Consider the following 19,997-nt stretch of genomic DNA (forward strand, 5'->3'; position numbering starts at 1 on the left):
CCTTCTGCCACAGAACAGCCCAGCACGTACTGCTACCTGCTGCCCCTTTCCTTGAAAGGGATTAAAACGGGGTGGACTGCTGCAGCAGCCTGCCCTTGCCCCCACAGGGGACAGTAACCTCCTGTTAGGGGATCCCTCGCTGCTCCTCATGGGAGTGGTGATGAAAAGTGAAGGTGACAGCAGCATCCCATGCAGCCTTCAGCACAGAGTCCTGTAGCCCCCGCTTGTCAGCACAGTGGTGCCACTGGGAGAGGTCAGAGGTGCAGTCAGACCCTTCAGGAGGGGGCCGGACCTGGTGGCCATTCACACAACGACGACACTTGATCCTGGAACACAGTAAGTGCAAGATCAGTGGACGATTCCTCCACTTCTTCAGCACACAGGTTATTTAAAAACACAGTTCATTAACATTGCGATTGACTCCCCTCCACCTGCAACACTGGCAACTGGACCTTCAGACAGGATTAATTATTACCACATTTCATTTAAACACAGCCATGTGACAGATAAGGAATGACACACATTTTGGAAACCTTGGGGCTCTGTTTTTTGTAGCACACCCCCCCCATGCTTAGTTATGATGAGGGATGTTGCTTAGAGCAGATCTCAAGCGAACATCCCTCCTACTAACACCTTCTTAGCCCTATGCCAGACTTCTCATGTGCAAGAGAGCACACCATGCTCCAAACCACTCCATCCTGGTTCCCACCATGGCCACGGGTTGTGATCAGGCTGTTTAGAAGATGCCCTACTGAGCTACTACATAAGGAGACAGAAGAGCAGCAGCAGCCCTGCCAGCAAGGCTTGTTGCCAGGCAGACAAGATACCCCCACAGAGCTAAGCTTTGAGTCAGCTTAAAACTAATCCTCTTCACTTCTTGCCTGAACTAAGAATCTTAACTTCTGCAGTGAAGCATTTTCCTGCACTCCCTTGTCCTCTTTTCTGGTGGTTACAATATCATAGGTCTCAGAGGTGGGGGAAAACAGCAGATGATGGAGAATAGGATTCTTTTAGTCCCCAGAAAAGCACTTGGGCTGGCCTCATGAATTCATAGCAGATGGATTAACCTTGGCTGTGGAAGCAATTCAGCATTTGGAGATCACAAACCACCAGGAAGAGAGCAGCAAGGAAGGACCAAGTTGGGGTCCACCGATTTGAACAGCTCTGATCAATTCCTCTATTTCATTAGCTGCAGTATTTTACAGCCTCCAAACACAGGTAGCAGCAAGGTAGTTTGCTCACTTGTCGAGCCAGCACAGTTTTTCTAAGACAACAGGAAGGGAGGACAGCAAGGAAGTGCTCATGTCCAGGTGGTTAACAGTTTGAGAAGCAGAGACACACTCCCTCTTTTTCTCCTGCTCCCTAAAGAACACCTGAATCACTGACCAAACTGAGAGGATTTCTTTGCTGACCCTAGCCATTAGTTATTCAGCATACTCACTTGTCATGGGTGTCACTGGTGGTGGACTCATTCAACGTGAAGAGCTCCTTCAGCTCCCCAAGTGAGAAATGCCTTTCTACATCCTGCTCCTCATCCACCACACAGCTACTGAGGGCCTTCTTGTGGGTCTGGCGTTGGAATATCTTCTCCTCTATGGTCCCTGTCTACAGGAGAGAGAGTCAGAGATGAAGCACAGTTGGGATGCTAGTGTGAAAGAAACACTACACAGGGAAAGTGTCCCAGATCAAACACCATTAAGCTGTCAGAACTATTTAGTGCCTTGCCAGACTAATTCAAGTGACAGGCAAGTTCTACTAACTGCACTCCAACCACATCTCATGTGATTACAGGAGTGATTCAACAGAAATGTGGATGAAGAAGAGGTGAAGCTGTCACTTGTGGCTGGAGCTCACACACTGCACTGGGCTGACAGACAGGAAGGAAGGGAAAGAAGTTGAGCAGCTACAGCCACTCTTGACAAAAAAATAAAACTAAACCAAATACAACCTCCTCCCAAAAAACAAGGGCTTGCCCTAGGTGAGAGGCACATCAGCAGTACTTGCTGGTTCACCCCTGCTGTCTGGAGGGAGATGCCTACTTCTAGAACAGTTATGCAGAATATACACTATATATATATAATATAATACACTATATTGTTAAAACAAAAACTTAAGAGCAAAATGTCTGTTTTGCAAACAGATGTAATACAAAGGAGGGGGTGATTAGTCATGATTTGTAGACCAGTTTCCTAGTTCTAAAAGCAAAGGAGCAACCTGCTTCCAGGTGCAGCCAGGTCAGAGAACAAGAAGAGAGAGTATGTGTTTTGTCAAACTAAATTAATAATTGATCAAAGGAACACAAGCTTACAACATAAACAAAAATCTAACCAAAACAAAAAGCCAGAGTCTGAACTAATGAGAGGTGAAGGTGAACAAGGGCAGACAGGGGACTGTTCTGAGCAGTAATCACTATTGGCACTGCTGGACAAAGCATTCAAGAAGCAAGACTAGTCTCCTCTGTGTTTTTCCTATGCAGAGCAGCTACTCCACCTGCTAATTGGCATCCCTATCCCAAAAGCTGCTATATTTCTGGGAATCGTTTATTAAGTACCCATATACCCAACCAAAACAGACTGCAGCCAGACTGGAAAACAGCAACTTTGGCATCAGACACCCCACAAAATTAAATAACTCAGATGCCTAAATGACATCAAAGGAACATCTTGTCTGGAAAGCCACTTTTGTTTCTATTTCTGAGAAGCCAGTCACCATTAGAAACCAAGGCCTGCAGCAATAACCCTCCAGCTTGAACCTTCATAGTTTTCCACAGCAACATATCTAAGGGCAGGAAGCAACTAAGTTTCAGTCAGTTCTGGTCACCAACATAAAACAGTTCTTCCCCTTCTGATCCCAGTCACAGCAACTGCAGCCTGGGCTGGCACCAAGAGCTCCATGTTGAGGAGGTGAGAGTAAGACTCACCGAAAGCAGCCGATAGATGTAGCACGTCTTCTTCTGGCCATCCCGCCACACACGAGCCATGGCCTGCTCATCATTAGCTGGATTCCAGTCTGGGTCAAACATAACCAGTCTGTTAGCCCCAATCAAATTCAAACCACAGCCACCTGCTTTGCTGCTTAGCATGAAGATAAACTCAGGGCTCTGTGGAAAAAGGCAGGCTTGGATTGAACTACAGAGGTAGGCATACTTTTAGTTCACAGCATTGAATGCTGGCAGGAAAGCTGTTCGCATCTGGTAGTTCTACTTACCGAGGCACTGTTGAATCGCTCCACGACCTTTGCTCTCTTTTTAATGGACATGGTACCGTCCAGCCGGACATATAAATACCTGGAATACACAGCATTTACTACAATTAGACTGCAGCAACCTTTAGAGCATCCTACTTGAAAGAGAAATCTTTCACAAAAGCTTTTTAACAGTGGCCTGGGCTTTAAAAGCTTTTGCAGAGGGCCAGAACTTTTCTGCTGAGTGACCTCAGTAGCCAAAGCACAAGCCACATTAGTTCCAGTTCAGGAATGTCTGAGGTAAAAGACAAATCACAAGTTCCTGCTGATAGAAACTTTAAAAATAGCCAGTTTCTTTTACAGTGTAGACTGCTCCAGAGTTAAAACTTCACTGAAACAGATCACTCATGATGTATGATCTAGGTGGTTGGCAGTAAGGTTTGATTAAAGGTAAGATGATGCCAAGTCTCACCCCAGCCCATCCCATTTTGCAGGATTAAACAAATGAATCCAAAGACAAACCTTCTGTTCCTGCAGAGCTTTTCAAATAGATCCAGTGTCTGAGTGTAGTTAGACACTAAAACCACCTTATCATTACTAGTGCTTTTTGTAACAGCAAGGATGTAGTCCAAAACCAGCATCTTTCCTGAATAAAAGGGAAAGAAAGAAGAAAGCTAGAGCAGAAGTTCCTGAATTCCAAACCTTAGAGGGGCAAAAGATGCTAAATACAGTCCCATGATTGTTAGGCAGCACATTCATACTGTCCAGTTCCACAGTACCTGAAAGCTGGGGCTCCACAGATTTGGTGCTGTAGCCAGCAGGGAACAAGTCCAGGGCTCCCATAAAACCTTCTTCCTCTTCCACACACTTATCATGGATAAGAGCAGGGTCTGAAGAGCAAACAGAGCTCAGACTGTGGTGTGCACAAGGGAGACCCCAAAAAACCCCGTAAGTGCAAATCCCAAACCTATTACATGAGTAGAACAACTCACGATTGCAAAGCTTCTTCAAGGAAGTGATGGAAGAGAGAGACGACACACTGATTTTGCCCTCCTTCAGCTCCTCCACTGGCTTGGCTTGCTTCAGGAAGTTCTTGTATAGCTCAGCCTGCAGAGGTGTCAGTCTGAAACAGAACAAGAGCACTGCAGTCTCAGCCTGCAACCAAACCAACCCCATCTTTCCTCCATCTACTGAATTGTGTTCCTTTTAGCCCTATTATTTTTTTAGCTACAGCACAGAAAGCCTAGAACTGTCCCCAGGGCTGATGGTAGAGCATTGATATCTCAGCCCAGAGCTGGAAGAGAAGCTCACAGATACTCTGCCCAGCCCAGTGTTCTGCTGTATACAGATGTCCAGAGCACACCGGCTGGCTGGCAGAACTACCAGTTGTGGCTTGTTCATGCCTGCTTCAGGAGGAAAAGCAATATATTGCCAGTGACTACAGTCTTATTCCTAGAGGAAAGTAGTCCCAGTCACCACAAGAATTGGAGGACTTTTTGCAACTTCTTAGTCCTTCCTGCTGCTCCTCCCATTTCCCAGGCAGAGCACATGCCTTCTGGTACCTGCAGCAGACGACCTGCTCGATCTTCACCGGCAGGTATTTGGACAGGATGTCTGAAGTTCTTCGGATTAAACACCTGGCGGGAGGGAAAATAAGATCAAATGTTTGGAGGACATCAAACCCCTGTTTTATCACTATTATTCCTCATGAGTTCAACACACAGTCTGTTTGATATCTCCAAAAATTTGAGACAGTCCAACACATGGCAAAGGCCAGAAACTGTCATCCACACAAAACTGCGCTAAAAGGTTCCATCAGCCCATGCTACAGAGCCCAATATAACCTGCTGTCTTTGTGAGGCTTCCAAATTTAGTTCATGAGATTTGGAGGCATCATGCATGATTTCACCTAACAGAGCCCAGTCCCTTACAGGAGAAACTCAGCTCTTCCTCAGACTCATTTTCAACTTGAGCTACAACAGACCAGTAGCAAGGACAGCAAAGGAGGATAGGATTTAACCACCACACACTATGGACTTAACCCAAAGTACAAGCAGGCAGCTCCCCATGTAATAACTTAGTAGCCACCTGCAGCTAAGATGGGTTCATTGTCCAGCCCAAGATTTCAAAGGGCATAACCTTTGGGGCTCTAGAAATGCCCCACGGAGCAGTTCTATCACACTTTAGAAAAGATGGAATGGACTAAAAAAAATGCTGAACTGAGCAACCAGAATAACGAAGTGCAGAAACCCAATTCTGCCAGGAAACATAAATATGTTATGAAATCTATAGGAGAAAAACAGCAAGGATATATGACAGCCCCAAAATCTGTCAAAGGCTGTTAAAGAAAAGAATAATCTGGTCTCCAAACCCATAAGCAGTAGGATGAAAAGTAACAGGCTTAAACTGCAGTAAAGAAGATTTATATTACACATTAAGAGCATTTTCTAACTGCAAAGACAGTGATGCCCTGGAAAAGGCATCCTGGGGAATTTGTAAGGTCTTTAGTGCTGGGTGGGGGCTAAGTAAGGGACAGTTTAGGTCTAACAACTTCTACCTTACAGCAAGATGGATTAGATGTCTTTCCCAGGGCCCTTAACAGCCTTGGACCTATGATTCCACGTCTTTGCATCACTATCTTATTTGTAATTCCTACCAAATTCATCAGATTCATCTGCTACTACTTGTATGCTTCACCTCCCCTATTTGTGTATCAGGACTAAACCACAACAAAGGAAAGGACAGACCTCACTCAACACAGCCAGGTATAACTATTTCTGACACACTTTTACACCTCTTTTCCATCAACTGTAACAGGAAATAAATGCATCACAAGAAGGAACAAGCTCTTCTCCTCCCAACCTTTCCTTTCTCTTGGGCTTCTGCAAGCAGACCTGAGTCAAGGTCAGGGCTGTCTCTACAGAGAGGCTGTTCTTGGTGTGAAATTCAATTTACCTTGACTGTGAACTGCAGAATTGTATTTGTGATGGTTGCAAAAGCTCAGATTAAAAAGAAAAAAAATGAAGACACACCAGCAATGCTGAGAATTTGAGTCTCTAGTAAGAGTTCTTTGAGACAAGCAATTGCCACAGATGTGGATAAATTGGTTGTATCCATGCATAGAAAAGAAACCAGGTTTAAACACATACCAAAAAATCAACCAGAGAGAAATAAGACAGCATTTCACATCACAGAGGTGCTTTTTGGTGATCAAAAGTCTCATCTCTGACACTCATAGTCTAATCCCATTACCTACAAAGCCAATACAGCTATAAAAGTGTGAGCTGGACTTTTTCGCGACTTCAGCAATCAACACTAGAACTGAGTGATATTCCTCATAATCTTTCTGTCTGCCACTCAACATCTGGGCTGGACAGATCTCAATTCTGACTCAGTCTATGCTGTAGTTACATTGACACAAATAAAAGGATGCTGCCTGGCTATTCAGATCCCAGGAGAAAACAAACATAACAGTCAATGACTGAGCACTCTTGCTTGGAGGTGGCTGCAGCTACCTGTGCCATTTCAGTGTGCTATTTTTCAGACTAAAGCTACACACTGTGTAGATTTCTTAGGCAATAAATACTTGCACAATCACTTGCTGAACAGAAGTAACTGGCAAAAGAATTCATTAAAGCTACTACTGTAATTTGGAAAGATACCAGCATACACCAAGAGCTTATGCAAAAGAGAAGAGGGATGAAGCTCACCTGTTCACAATACTGATCAGCTCTTTAAGCCTCTCTTCTCCTTTGTGTCTCTCAGCTTCACTTGCATCCGCATCTCTGCCTTTCAAGATGGGAATTTCAAAATGTCTTTTAAACTCCTGTGCAGTTCCTGTACAAAACAGAAGTTAAAAGGTGACAACTACTACTAAGTAACTGTTGATCAGTACCCCACAGCCCCGGTTATCATACCACAAGCACAGGAACCAGCAGATAAAATAAACTCTCGCCCCATCAGCACAATTTGTTTTCCTTTCTAGCCAGGAAAGATTCAAACAAGGCAGACAAATGAGTACAGCAGAAAACCAGTTTGCATTCCAACAACAACGCACTGCCAAAGGTCAGACAATTTTAGTTAAATCTGAGTCCACTCAGGCACACACTGGTTTTGCTCACATTCCAGCTATACTTTTACTCCCAGATTTTGTCTTTGCAAACAACAGCACAGGCATTATGTGTGCCTGTTCCAAAATTATCTGTAATCAGTTGCTTATTACTGGTCACAACAGGCTGAAGGTGGGAAAAAATTACTACTGCATGCATGCAGCTTTGCCGGCAGGAGTTACAGTATTAATCTCACCTCAGAAAGAACAAACTGGAAGTACTGAGACTAGTCTTGCCCAAAGTACAGGTCCAGGGGGACAGAGGAAACCACATCAGTTCCCTGCAGTAACTACCCAAAATTGAAGTGCATGGAAAAAACAGACGTAGAATATCTACCACTCCATTCCATCCTTTACTTGAGAAATCCTGGGGGCAGAACAGCTGAACAGAAAATGATATGTCCCAAATGCTGCTAGTAAGACTAAGAATCTGACAAATGGTGTTTAACTGGAGTTGTGCATGCACTAGAATTAATGAGAAGCCTCTTGGACTTGATGCCCAACAATCCAAGACAAACATAGGTCACAAATTACAGCAACAAGGAAATGATTTACAGATTGGTTTGTTTTCATTCCTTGACAGAAAAAACGACCTCTCGACAAAACCAAGCTGTTCCACACTGGAAAGAAGTAGACCTGCTCTTAATCAAGTGATGTAGGAGAGGATGCAAAGATGACTTTGCTTTTAAAATTAAAAGAGCTTGGAGACATAAGAACTAGAGACAGAATATTTCAGTCTGCTACCAGCAATTGTAGGTGGTGTTTGATCCTGAAAACACACTTATCAGTATCTCTCCTCCAGACTGTTTTCTCTCAGATGAAGTTAACCCCATTTTCACGTACCTCCACTGCTTTAAAAATCAAGAGCAGTCTTAAATCTGAATATGCTAGACATCACCCTTGGCTTTCTCCGATTATCTGAAAGAGGGATGGCAAACTGCCAGAAATTCAGGATTTGTTGCCTAGCTCTGCCACAGGGTACACCATTCCACCTTGCACCAGTCACTTCAGCCTCCAGTCGGATACAAGATATACACAGCCTCTAGACAAGGTGACTGTCATCTAGACTTTCTGGATACAAACTGAAGGAGAAGAAGTCTCCAATCTGTACATAACGTTTCCTCTCAGTAATGGCTTGGATGCTGCCTTTGCTGGCACTGGTAGCTAGGGGAGGCCTCACCAGCGACTTCCCCCTCCCTCATATCTCTCACACATTCACCTCTTACCCAGGATGCCAGAATTGACAAAGTGCACCAAGCTGAAATATTCGAGCAGGTCGTTCTGAATGGGGGTGCCTGAGATAAGGACTCGTCGAGGTGTATTCAAGCTGTTGAGAGCTTGGTATGTTTGGTTTTCAGAGTTCTTCAGTCTATGGCCCTTTGAAAATCAGAAAACAAAAGGAATGAAGCTGATAAATACAGTAGCCCTGATGAGAAGCAGCTTGGACATCCTCATCAACACTGATATGCTGTAATCTCTTAGAAGGCATCTCACCACTTTTCCCATTCCTGGTAGTGGACTAAGTGCTGTATGTATATTCAACTGTTACACTTACGAGGATGCTTGCTCTTTTTAAGCAAATCTCAGCAGTGTTCTAGCAAATACAAACCCAAACCACTGGGTGGCACCGCTATGTAACAAATTCCCTCTAACTGGCAGCAGAGAATGCCTCAGGAGTGGCTGAGGCCCTCACTTTGATCACATCAAGGAGGCTGAGGGCATTTGTTTTATTTTGTCCTTCAGAGCATCTCTGGCTCTCACTACCCTTTAACCACATAGAAGGAACTATAAATCAAAAAACAACTCCATTTCAGCCGTGTGAAAGGAAAGCTTGGCAGCACAGGCTTGGCAAAGCTAGATCCAGCACTCAAAGCAGGGCATCAAGCCAGGTCTGTTTCCTCTTAAACAAGCAGCATATGAGGTAACTCCTCACCCAGCTTTCCTACCTCTCTGCCCCAAGCAGGAGACTTCAGAGAGGGGAAGAGGGTCCTGCCATGGAAGTGCCCTTCAACCTTCCCCACAAGCACAGAATAAGATAGCCAAATAAAATGGCTGACAGCAGCCAGCACTACACACAAGAGCCTGCTGAATCACAGAATCATTTAGGTTGGGAGAGACCTCAGGTGTCTCCAGTCCAACCTCTTGCTTAAAACAGAGACCAGTTAAAAATTAGCGGGCTGAACATGGGGCCATGTCAAACAAAAAGTACTTCTCACTTTAGAAAAGACAAACAAATGAAAACCTGATTTGGTGATCTGTGAGCCAGGGCACTCCCATCCCAACAGAGTAAGGCCTCTTCCAGAGCCAGAGAACAGGCAGTGGACCTCCTTTCCACTAAGTATTTCACACTGAGAGGGCTCTAGTAAGTTCTCCCACCCTGCCAGGGTTCTACAAAGCAGCCACAGTTACTGCCACTTGGATTTCAACCTTATCTCGGCTCCTGAAAATACCCTCTCTCTTGCTTGGGCTCACCCAGTACGGATGAGCCAGTTACTCAGAGCATCTCAAACACAAGAATGGGTGCTGCCCACAGCTAAACCTTGTTTCCTCCTGCCCTTCCCTCTCAAGAAAGCAGAACCATTTCTGCCTAGATGCAAATAAAACATTAGGAAAAGATTCTACTGTACCTCATCACATATGACCAGTCCAACACTGCCCTTCTGCAATGCCTCAGCGTGGAGTCGAAAGGTCTCATAGGAGATGATCAGGATGGGTGAAGGCACTCGCAGGCCACGCTGGTTCATAAAGCCAACTACAGATGGAAAGGGGAAAAAGAAAACAAGAGGGATGAGGAAATTTAATAGAAAAGGGTTCAAGCTCTGTAGTCAAAACATCTGCCTTAAAATATATAGGAAAATCTGTCTGTTTCAATACTCTGCAGTATCTCATGTTCCTTTCCCTACAACTGTCCCCATTTCCATTCCCCGTTCCCACCTCTGCCCAATCCTTTCTTTGGCAGAAGCAAAGAGGCACTGGAACCTCCCTAACTTAAGCACATGATTAGACTCAGCTTATTCCAAAAGATCAACTATTACCTAACATGTAAGGGCCTGATCTTAAGATATTAGTGGAGAGACTTTTGTCAGTCTCCTGAGCTATAATGACAGCTCAGAGATGTTCACATCAGCTGCTGTAGGCTTCTTCCCATGCAAGACTTTGACTTAAAGACAGCCAACCACACCATTTGCAAACATTTCTGTACCTAGTTTACGGTCAATCTCTTCTTTGGAGCCTCCATCAATGGCCAATGGCTGGATCCTTCCCCCCAGCCATTTCTCTACTTCATTGTACCAGTTTCTCACCAGGCTGGAGGGAGACACCACCATGGCTTTCTCTATTTCAGGTTTGCAGTCTGGACTTTGCCGGAGAAGTGTCCACATGAGTGTGATGCACTGCAGGGTTTTGCCCAGTCCCATTTCATCTGCCATGATACAGCCATGGCTCCCAGGGATGCGCCGGCTCGTCACACAGTCCCAGAGGAATTTCACTCCCTGTCAAAAAATTGTTCACTCAGAGCAGTATGGGGGCATCAGCAAAATGTCAACTTCATTACAGCTTCATTACCACAACACATAGAACTAATACTACAACAAACAGGAAATCTGTGTAGCACATCCCTGGGGACATGGTGTGTTCTAATGAGACAGAGGGAAATCGCCCGAGACATAACTAAAATGCAGCCACATCTGGTTTGAAACATTACTGGTGCCAGTGTGTACCCTCGTAACATGCACTCAATCTTACTACGTTTTAGCTGTACAATTATAACTAGCTTTCTGGCATGAAGTCCCAGAAATTTCTACCCTTGGCAGCACTAGACAGGCCCAGGCCATCAGCTAACCTGCATCAATCACTGCAAAGAAGTTGATCATCTTAATAACACTCAATTAGATAGTTCTAAGAACACAGATCAGAGTGAGCAGGATTGTTTCTGCTGCCCAATTAGCTCCCAGAATACCCTCAGCAGCCTTCATCGCCTCTGTCTAGAAGCACAATGACTCACCTGGGAACTCAAGGTCCAAAGCTGATTTAGCTTCGAAGACACAAGGCTGAGCCCACATCACATGGTAGAAGAGCTTAGCCCTGTTAGGCTCTAGCACGTCACCAAGGCAGATAAAAGAGGAAAAATAAAACCAAACGGACAGACTGTAAAACGTTCCTCTATCATGTGATGACAGAGTTAGAAAAAAATGGGACATTGTGCTGGGAATATGCAATCTCCCTGCTTTGTGTCAACCGAGCAGGGAGTGAGAGACACAACCTAAACACACACCTAAGCACACCTCTGTGCTCCACTATTTAGGACTGGAAGACTGAGCACCTTCACTTGCACTTTCAAGCCTTTTTCTTTCTCAGGCCCTTAACAACAACTTAATAAAGTTTATTTAAGCCAATTGAACAATTAAAAAATACATTACTGACTAAAAGAGTGCATTTGGCTGGGGATCCAGTTAGGTGACTCCCAGCAACTGGGCAAAAGACATGACAAAGAACAAGGCTGTACAACAGCCTGGGAGCATCATCTGAACAAAGCAGCACAGAAATCTTAGCAGGTAGAGACTCATTCATCAGACTAGAACAGAGACTGCTTTATCAGTGATACCTAGCTGTCAAAAAACAGATACTGTGCCTAGGACACCAACATAACTATTGTTACTTGACAAAAGCCCCAGCAGGCAGTACCTTACCCAAAACCAGAATGCCTTCAGCTACGTAGCCAGAGATGAGCATTACACTGGGTCATAGGCTCAGTACCAACTCTGAGATAAAAGTACATGCTAGGAGCAGCGTACAGCGCTCTCAGAGCTATCTGAAGATCTCCCATACAGGGACACATCCAGCTTGACTTGCTTAGCCTGCAAGATCAACAATCACAGCTTCCATCTGTGCTGCCTCTAGGCTTAAATGATTATATACCGCATCTGTGATAAACTTCAAACTGTCCAGATACCTACATTAGGTATTTGGAGGTTAGTACCTATCATTTTAATATTGTGATGTTATATATATTTATGACATGAAATGTTTTTCAGCATTCTCCACTGGTGAATTCCATGTCTACATAGGTCACAGACAGCTCACACCTACAAAGGGTAGTCTCAGAATAATACACAATGAAGCAGGAATGTACTCCACACTGTGTAGGGAACCATGGTACCAGAGGGAAGAGCTTCAGTGTTTCATGGCTCAGAGACCACAGATCCAATTCATTCTGCTGACAGCAAAACACAGTCTGCTCTGCTCAACTCAAGCCTGGGCTGCAATATGATTTATTACAACTATATCCCATCACATTCCACACCGAATTCTACTTAGCAGAGCTGCATCCTTAGTCTTCAAGATAAGTAAAGACTGGACTTTCATCCCTGACACCGCAAGATACCATCTCCTGGCAGAATTTGGTCTTTTCCTAAGGTATCACTAGTGCCACAGAAGTCAGCCAATGTGCTTTCCAAGACCTGTGCACCAGTGCACAATGGTCACAAATTCCCTGGTTTCCACTATCAGCTAACCTGACCTCCAGCCCCGAAGAGAAGACACATGTGCATTAGGCAGCATGTTTGAGCTGAGAGTGCTGCGACCCTGCTACATCAGAGGCAAGAGAAAGTTCTTACCCATAAGCAAGCAGTAAATTTCCACATAATTTTAAGACAAACAGGACTGTTGTAACACTGCCAGCACAGGACAGAGAATATTGACAACATTTAAACCTCTAAGAGGATGGTTAAAACAAATGTTTCACTTTGCATCTGCAGCAGATTAGTCTCTTAGACTGCCACAGGCTGTTAGTCTCCTCACAGTTGGTGGGTAACAATTCCAGCAGAGGAACTGCAGCTTTTTAAAAGTCCTCCAGCCATACCCTTAGGTCCCAATGGAAAACTTACTTCTCTCTGATGGGGCCGTAAAACACGACTGAGGACAGGATCCACCACAACATGTACAGGTGCTTTGTCCCTGCAGGAGGCAGTCAAGGAAGACAACAGTGTGATTAATGAACTCAGCACGGCGTATGTTTAGGTTTCTTAAATCTCACTGTTATACTGAGGACTCCCCAGTGGCACGAGGGAAGCATGTGCCAACAAGAAAGTGAAAAATGGATTAATTCAGTTTTGAGAATAAAGTCACAGGGGCCTGATCTACAATCAAACACATCAGTGAAACTATATATTCAGACTGTAGTTAAAGGAAGGGCAGAATGTGGTCCAGAGACACAGTTAAAGAGTCATTATTATTTTCCTTGTTTCAGTAGCAATATTGTAACTGCATAACTAGAGAGGAACCCCCTGCTTTGCCCATGAAGATCCAGCTGTCAGCCTTTTAAGTTACGACAACAGCACAAAAGGTACTACTTCAGAGTAAAGACCATTAGGCAGTCTAACACTTGGCTGTCAGTCATCTCCCTTTGCTTGTCCTTAGATGCTCATGTTTCCCGACTAACAACTAAGCCGTAAGATTTTCTAAGCAGCTTCTCCATGTGTGCATGCTCATTCCCTGCCAGAGGTTTGAATTTCTGGTAAGCGGGAAACAGCCTGAAGAAGAACACAATCCAGCATGAGTACACTCCTTTTTCAATTGTTACCATACCTGAACCAATTCAGAGGCAGAATACTTAGAACTAAACTTCCCTTGATGCTTAGACCCCAGCTCAGACACATTTGGGAAGAAAGCACACAAACCCTACATGAACAAGGTCAGAGCTGAAGCACTTGTGCCAGGTGATGACTCACTTGTCTATTTTCAGCTGGTCGTGGGCACTCAGCAGTGGGGGCTCATACAGAACCAGAGCTCCTTCCTCAAAAGGGTCATGGAGAGGACTCCTCAGCCCTGCCCGTTTGATACCCAGTGCACGCAAGCCCAGTGGCCCTGAAAGCAAACAAAGGCACCACTCAAAGAACAACCTCTTCCTGGAAGAAAGCAGAGACTTGCAGAAAAGTCTTATTATGTTTAGGAACAGTGAATTAATTGGGTTCCGGAGTGGAGATGCAGGCACAACTGGTGCATACAGCAAACCTACACAGTGTGGTTGTTTGGCAGCACTACGCCAGTACACAGCAGGTAGCTCTGCAGCAGGAAAGAACAGACCAAAGGAACAGAGGCAAAGGTGGAGCAATGGGACTGCCTGCCACATTGGGTGCACCAAAATGGACACAACTGGGTGCAGCAGATGACATCTATGCTGACACACAACACTGTAAGTTGTCTGGCAAGGTGACATCCCGGATATGTGCTATTGGCATTCAACCACAGAAAGGCACATCTAAGTCGGCAATCTCTGGGCATCAGAACTACTCCCGGTACCTAAAGGTGGTTGTTCTAGTCTTTTGAGAGACAAGTAGGGTTCCAGAACACGTCTCGGCAGTTCAGTAAATAAATTCCCACATATAAAATATACAGAATCAAATCCTCTTTTTGGATCACCTAACCCAGGCTTAGCCAGAGTTTTATCTTTTATGCAAGGTCAGGAATTGATCTTTAACAGTGATGGAAGTTTTACAGTATCACAGTTAGCACCATACTGCCATTACTTACTCTAGGGTGTTACATGCTCTCTGCTGAGCAATATTCACATTTGGCCTTGGAGCCAATTTCTGCAAAAAGCAGAAACTAAGCATGAATTTCTTTCCCTAGTATTGTATTTTGATGTCACAGTTTAGGAATGGAGATGAACACAAAAACGAACTGTATAAAAATCCCTTTTCCCATCAAAACTCAGCCAGTTGTGCTCCCAGGATTGATTTTTCTTTGGAAAGATTCAAGCAGGGTCAATTTGCCCGCTGAATGCTAAAGTTCCTTGCAAAATGAGTGTGTCACAAGTTGAGGCAATATGAGTGCACTCCAAGAAGAGAGCACATGAAACAGTCTCATCTCCTAATTAACAGAGGAAGATAACAGCCACAGAAAGCAGCTTCCCTAGGTACAGTTCTGCTTCAGCCTCTTAACAGATCTGCTTTTCCACAAGCTAACTTTGTCAAATTCTTTTTGGGCTTGACATTTCATAGTCAGCATTTGCTTACAGACATGCTTTCTGTAACTAAAGTTTGAGTGAAAGTTGATCTGCATTTGAATGTTTCAGCTGGAGGGTGAAGGGGAAGAAGGGCACAACAAGCCCATCTGTTTCTGAGATCTTGTGTTTCACTGATTCAAACCAGCTGAGGCTCTGAACTTCAAAACTGCCATGCTTTCAAGATCACCTTGAGACTCAACACAACAAGTCAAGTAGAAAGAAAACTGGCACATACTATCTTTTTCACCTACAGCCTTCTGTCTGTTAGTATCATTAGGGTATTATTTAGATGGGAAGCCTTCATAACTTGGAATTCATCTTGCTTTTGTATTTGCAATAGGCTGTACAATCTTCTGGCACTACATCAAATACATAGCAGCAAGAATACAAAATCCAATTCTGAAGTGTAGGATTATCCAAACTAAATACTAGTAAGAAATATGAACACTTTGCTAACGTGCCAGTATTTTTCTTTCAAAATTAAGTCAGGATTTCTGGAACATATGCATCAGTGCAAAAAATAACAGTAATCCCCACAGATATAAATGACAGGCTTGAGAATCATCTGTTTTACCCAAGTCAGTTAGCACAGATAATCCTTAAACCTCCTCATCTTACCTTTATAATTTGGAATCGGGACTTTGAAGGGTTTGGACAAAATGCTGTGGATAAAAGCCTCCTAGGAATTCAGAAAGAAAACATGCTTAAGAAGTCTGAAATCAGAGATTGCTCAAGAAGGCAAGCCCAGGACATTTTGAGAACTCAATTTTGCCAAGTGCTGCGAGTCCATCTATTCAACCTATTAAAGCTTTAACTCCAACTATTTTCAAGAATATCCAAAAGAAAGTAACAAACCAGCACAATTCCCACCACCAATTCTGTTTTTTGAAACTATTCCTTTGGGTTTCCCAATGTGTAAAATTGATCTTTCATAACTCCCATCTTCTTAAACCCACTGGCATTATTCACTTCTTTAAATGCTATTGCGTATCTCTGCCCTGGTAATATAGTCAGGCAATTCACTTCCTGTAAAAGAGCTGTGCTGTCATTGTAGGAACATCCATGCTGGATCAGCAAGCAGCCAGTCCACAGCCCCTGGTCTCCAGCAGTGGAAGCCCAGAGAACTGGGCAAGCAGACAGCACTTGAGCCATCTATGTGGCAAGCTACCCATGTCCTTGGGCACTGTCCTCTACCTCTCCATGTCCTCTACCCAGGCCGCACAGAACGATCTTGTTCAAGATCTCCATTACAGAAAATAATCCCCACCGCACTTCCTTCAACATTAAATATTTGGAGCTAGCAAAAGGACTTTCCTAAAGTCTCTTGGTGTGTGTGGCACTTCCACAATGCCTCTGATTAAATGGGCCCATGGAAGCATTTGGACTCCTTTGATGAATGAGCTTCATATGCAACCCACCTGCTATGGTGTGCCAGCAGTAACACCCACTTACATGTTGACTGCTATCCAGGCAGTGAGGTCTGTTGGTCAACTGAGTCAGGGGTTTCCGGAAAGGCGACCTGTAACATTCTGTACTGTCTGTCTCACTGACAGGCTTCTGCTTTTTCTGAGTCTGATAAACAGAACCAAGACAAAACAACTCAGGGGGGCATCTGGTGAGACCAGAAGAGAGATGCATTGCTGTCACACTCAGTAAGCACCTAACCACACAGACAAGCCATCTAGCCAGCTGAGTACCTCTAAACAGACACAATCATTACTCACCCCCAATGCCAAAGGACAGAGACAGCAACACCACCAAGGTCATGATGACCTAAAGTTTAACTACACGAAGGTTAAAATATTCTCTTAGATAAGAAAATGGCTACCTCCTTCTAACCTGGAGGCAAGCTTGTCTGTCCTGTCCCCCCCAGAAAAGCAGAAGAGAAGAATGGAAGGGTCAATAGCATGGAACAAAACACATTAAAGTCCCCAGAGGCTCCCAAAGCATCTGTTGTTACACAGGTGAAAGGCCTCACATTGAAACCTAGATTTCAAACACTTAGCAAAGCATGAAGATAAATAAGTCATTGATGTGTTTCCTGATTTAACACACTCCTCTTCAGACTGAGACACATTTTTAACCACCTGTTGGCATAGAAAAAGGGATTTAACACAGAAAGCAGCAGGTAGGACTCTTTGACCTGTATGTCACAGAACACAGCATCATAGCATTACTTTGTCTTACCAATTCCTAGTTACCAGCCCTCCCACAAAACACTTGGAAGCTCTCCTAGGGATAGCTTTTTCCATAACCACAATGCATGACCTGCAAACAGCGAAGTTATTCTACCAGTTACACCCCCCAGACACAGCTATGCAAGGAAAACAGCATAAACTTGTGGCCTGGTATTTAGTCCCCAGAAGATGGGGGTGATCACAACCTCCAGTCAGGCACCAGGGCAGCGGCAGCAGCAGCTCCGCCACCACCCCACAGCCCCTGCCCACTGCGGTACCTCACAAGGCCAAGCTCACTAAAACCCTGCCTGAGCCCGCTACATTCCGGGCCCCTCACTCACCGTCGGCGGGTGCCACTCCTCCTCTTCCTCCTCGCCCGCCTTCCTCTTGGCCAACTGACTCGGGGCCAGGCTCCTTCTCTGGAAGAGGGGCACAGCACACATACACTGAGGGGACGGCGGGGCCGGGGAGGGGGGAACCGCGCACCCCGTCCCGCACTCACCATCGCCTCACAGGGAAGGGGACACGGGCAGCCGTAACGGCCCGCGCGCGCCGCGGCGAAGGCGGGAAAACCGCTTGGGTGGGCTCCGCCCCTCCTCGTCTCAATAGCGACAGGCGTGGCCAAGCGAGCGCAGAGCCGCATCGACTCGCTCGGGGCTCTGCTGAGGCTGGGGGCTGCGAGAGTCAATCAGTGTCAATCAGTGTCAGTGTGCAGGATGAGAGCTGGAGCTTAAAAATGGAGCAAATTGGGAGCTGGTTCTGAGGGTAAAATTTTGTGGCTCTGGTAAAGGGGATGAAATTACTGGGTGTTGAGGAGGAATGAAGCTGGGTGTTGTGACAGAAAGAGGCGAGGGACCCCTCATGCCAAGGAAAGAGCTGTGGGAAGGGAGATGCCTTCCCTTTACACTCGAGTTTGTAAATGGACTGCTGCTTTTGCACTCTGTGTTATTTTACATACTTAGCTGTTTATGGCTGACTTAAGGCCCTGATTATGGATGAGCATCCGTTTGTGCACTTGCAGCACAAAAAGACATTCCCTTTGGTGCATCCTAAAGGATGTTTGGGGGAGTTCAGGGTGAAGAAAAGCAGCAACTTGAACGTAGATTGTTTTTTCTTGAAAGAGAAGGGTGGGCTGGTCCTCAGGAAAGAGTGAGGCTGTTTCTGTCACAGCTGACATGATAAATTACAACTGGTGCTCACCTAAGCAATTTAAAGGGCGGACCTTTTACACACTGCAAGCCACAGCATTTTGGAGGCAGCCAGCTAAATTCTCCTTCTGGCTACACAGAGGTAGCCCCAAACAACTCCATGAAATAAGCCATCATACATGCAGTTAACTCTTCTATTGGCAGGCAGGGGAGACACAATGAGATTTCCATACAGCTTGTGATATCAACATGTGCTTCTCACAGGCCTCAGAGCATGTCCTCTGGAGCCCCTGGCTTCTCGGGGTCCTCAGCAGCTGACAGAGTGTCCCAAAATCTATTTAAACTCATTGAATTTCTAGGTGCTGCACCTAGGGACAGGCAAGGAGTGAAATGTGGCCTTCAGTGCAGTCCAGTGGAGCAAACAAGTCAGCATGCAGAACGCTGCAGCTCTTCAAAGGACTTTGTCTTTCCTTCCTCCTCCAAGGAGGAAAAAGGTTAAGGGAAGGATGGATTTCCCCTTTGTTATTAAAGGAGAAAACTTATTTCAGTCTCTTCCGGTTGAACAGTGACTTTCTTAATCATCAAGAAGTACAAGAATCCCCTTTGGCAATATCCCCACCTCAAGTTACGTACTAGTTTTCTGTTCAGTTTATTAAACAATCTATGTTAGTATAGTTGTGCACCTTTAAAACATAGGGGGACTGTAAGATAAAGCCAACTTTTTGCACCCCCAGGATGTGAGGTGTAAGTGGGCATAGATTCCCCTGCATCCCTTTACACCTCCTGAATATCCGCTACCTTAAAACTTTACTTTTTCCCCCTGTATTTTTCAAGTCCAGAGCCATTTGTCACTATTTTATCCCCGAGGTGCTTTCAGAGCTCAGTGACAAATGTTAGATGTTGCAATTACTGGCTCACTGGGCAGAGAGTGGTTCTATAGGAAGGTAATTGGCCATTTTTCCTGGCATGAATAATATTCGCATAAAAAGCCTCCCTTACCATGGCTTTGAGAGCAATTCTGCTGTGTGCCTTTTGTCTGTGATGGGAACAGATGCATTTTCTGGCCCAGGCCAGGCTGGGTCAGTAATAAGAGGAGGGGATGCAAAATGCTCATTCCTGCTCTGTGTAGAGTGACAAGAAAGGTCTTAGTCAACTTAAACCTGACACAGAACCCATGGGGACTCCATCCTGCAACAGCTTTTCTCTTCTAACCATTTGTGAGAAGTCCCAGAGGGAAATGTGCAGTGATGCTAATGCTTGAGCGTGGCCAGCCCACTCAACTGCAAACCACGTTGCAAGACTGGGGCAAGGCACACATGCACAAGGGAGATCCCTTTTCTTCCCAAAGAAACTGGCTAAGAGATCTAGGAGAAAGA

At 45.0% G+C, this 19,997-nt stretch overlaps 1 protein-coding gene across 1 annotated transcript; it reads right to left on the minus strand.

The window, feature by feature from the left end:
• Positions 1-124: 124 nt before the first annotated feature.
• On the minus strand, positions 125-13,204 carry RAD54L (RAD54 like; the record flags this gene model as incomplete). The annotated part of the gene is made up of 13 exons (XM_080623164.1): positions 13,177-13,204; positions 10,494-10,782; positions 9,919-10,043; positions 8,518-8,668; positions 6,894-7,020; positions 4,746-4,820; positions 4,176-4,306; positions 3,963-4,073; positions 3,706-3,829; positions 3,208-3,286; positions 2,921-3,100; positions 1,442-1,605; positions 125-326 (listed from the first exon to the last, which is right to left on the minus strand). Exons 2-13 carry the CDS (start codon positions 10,717-10,719, stop codon positions 125-127), a joined length of 1,695 nt encoding a protein of 564 aa, XP_080479290.1. The 5' UTR covers positions 10,720-10,782; positions 13,177-13,204.
• Positions 13,205-19,997: the final 6,793 nt, after the last annotated feature.

This window comes from Psittacula echo (assembly GCF_963264785.1).
Source record: "Psittacula echo genome assembly, chromosome: 7".
NCBI lineage: Eukaryota > Metazoa > Chordata > Aves > Psittaciformes > Psittacidae > Psittacula > Psittacula echo.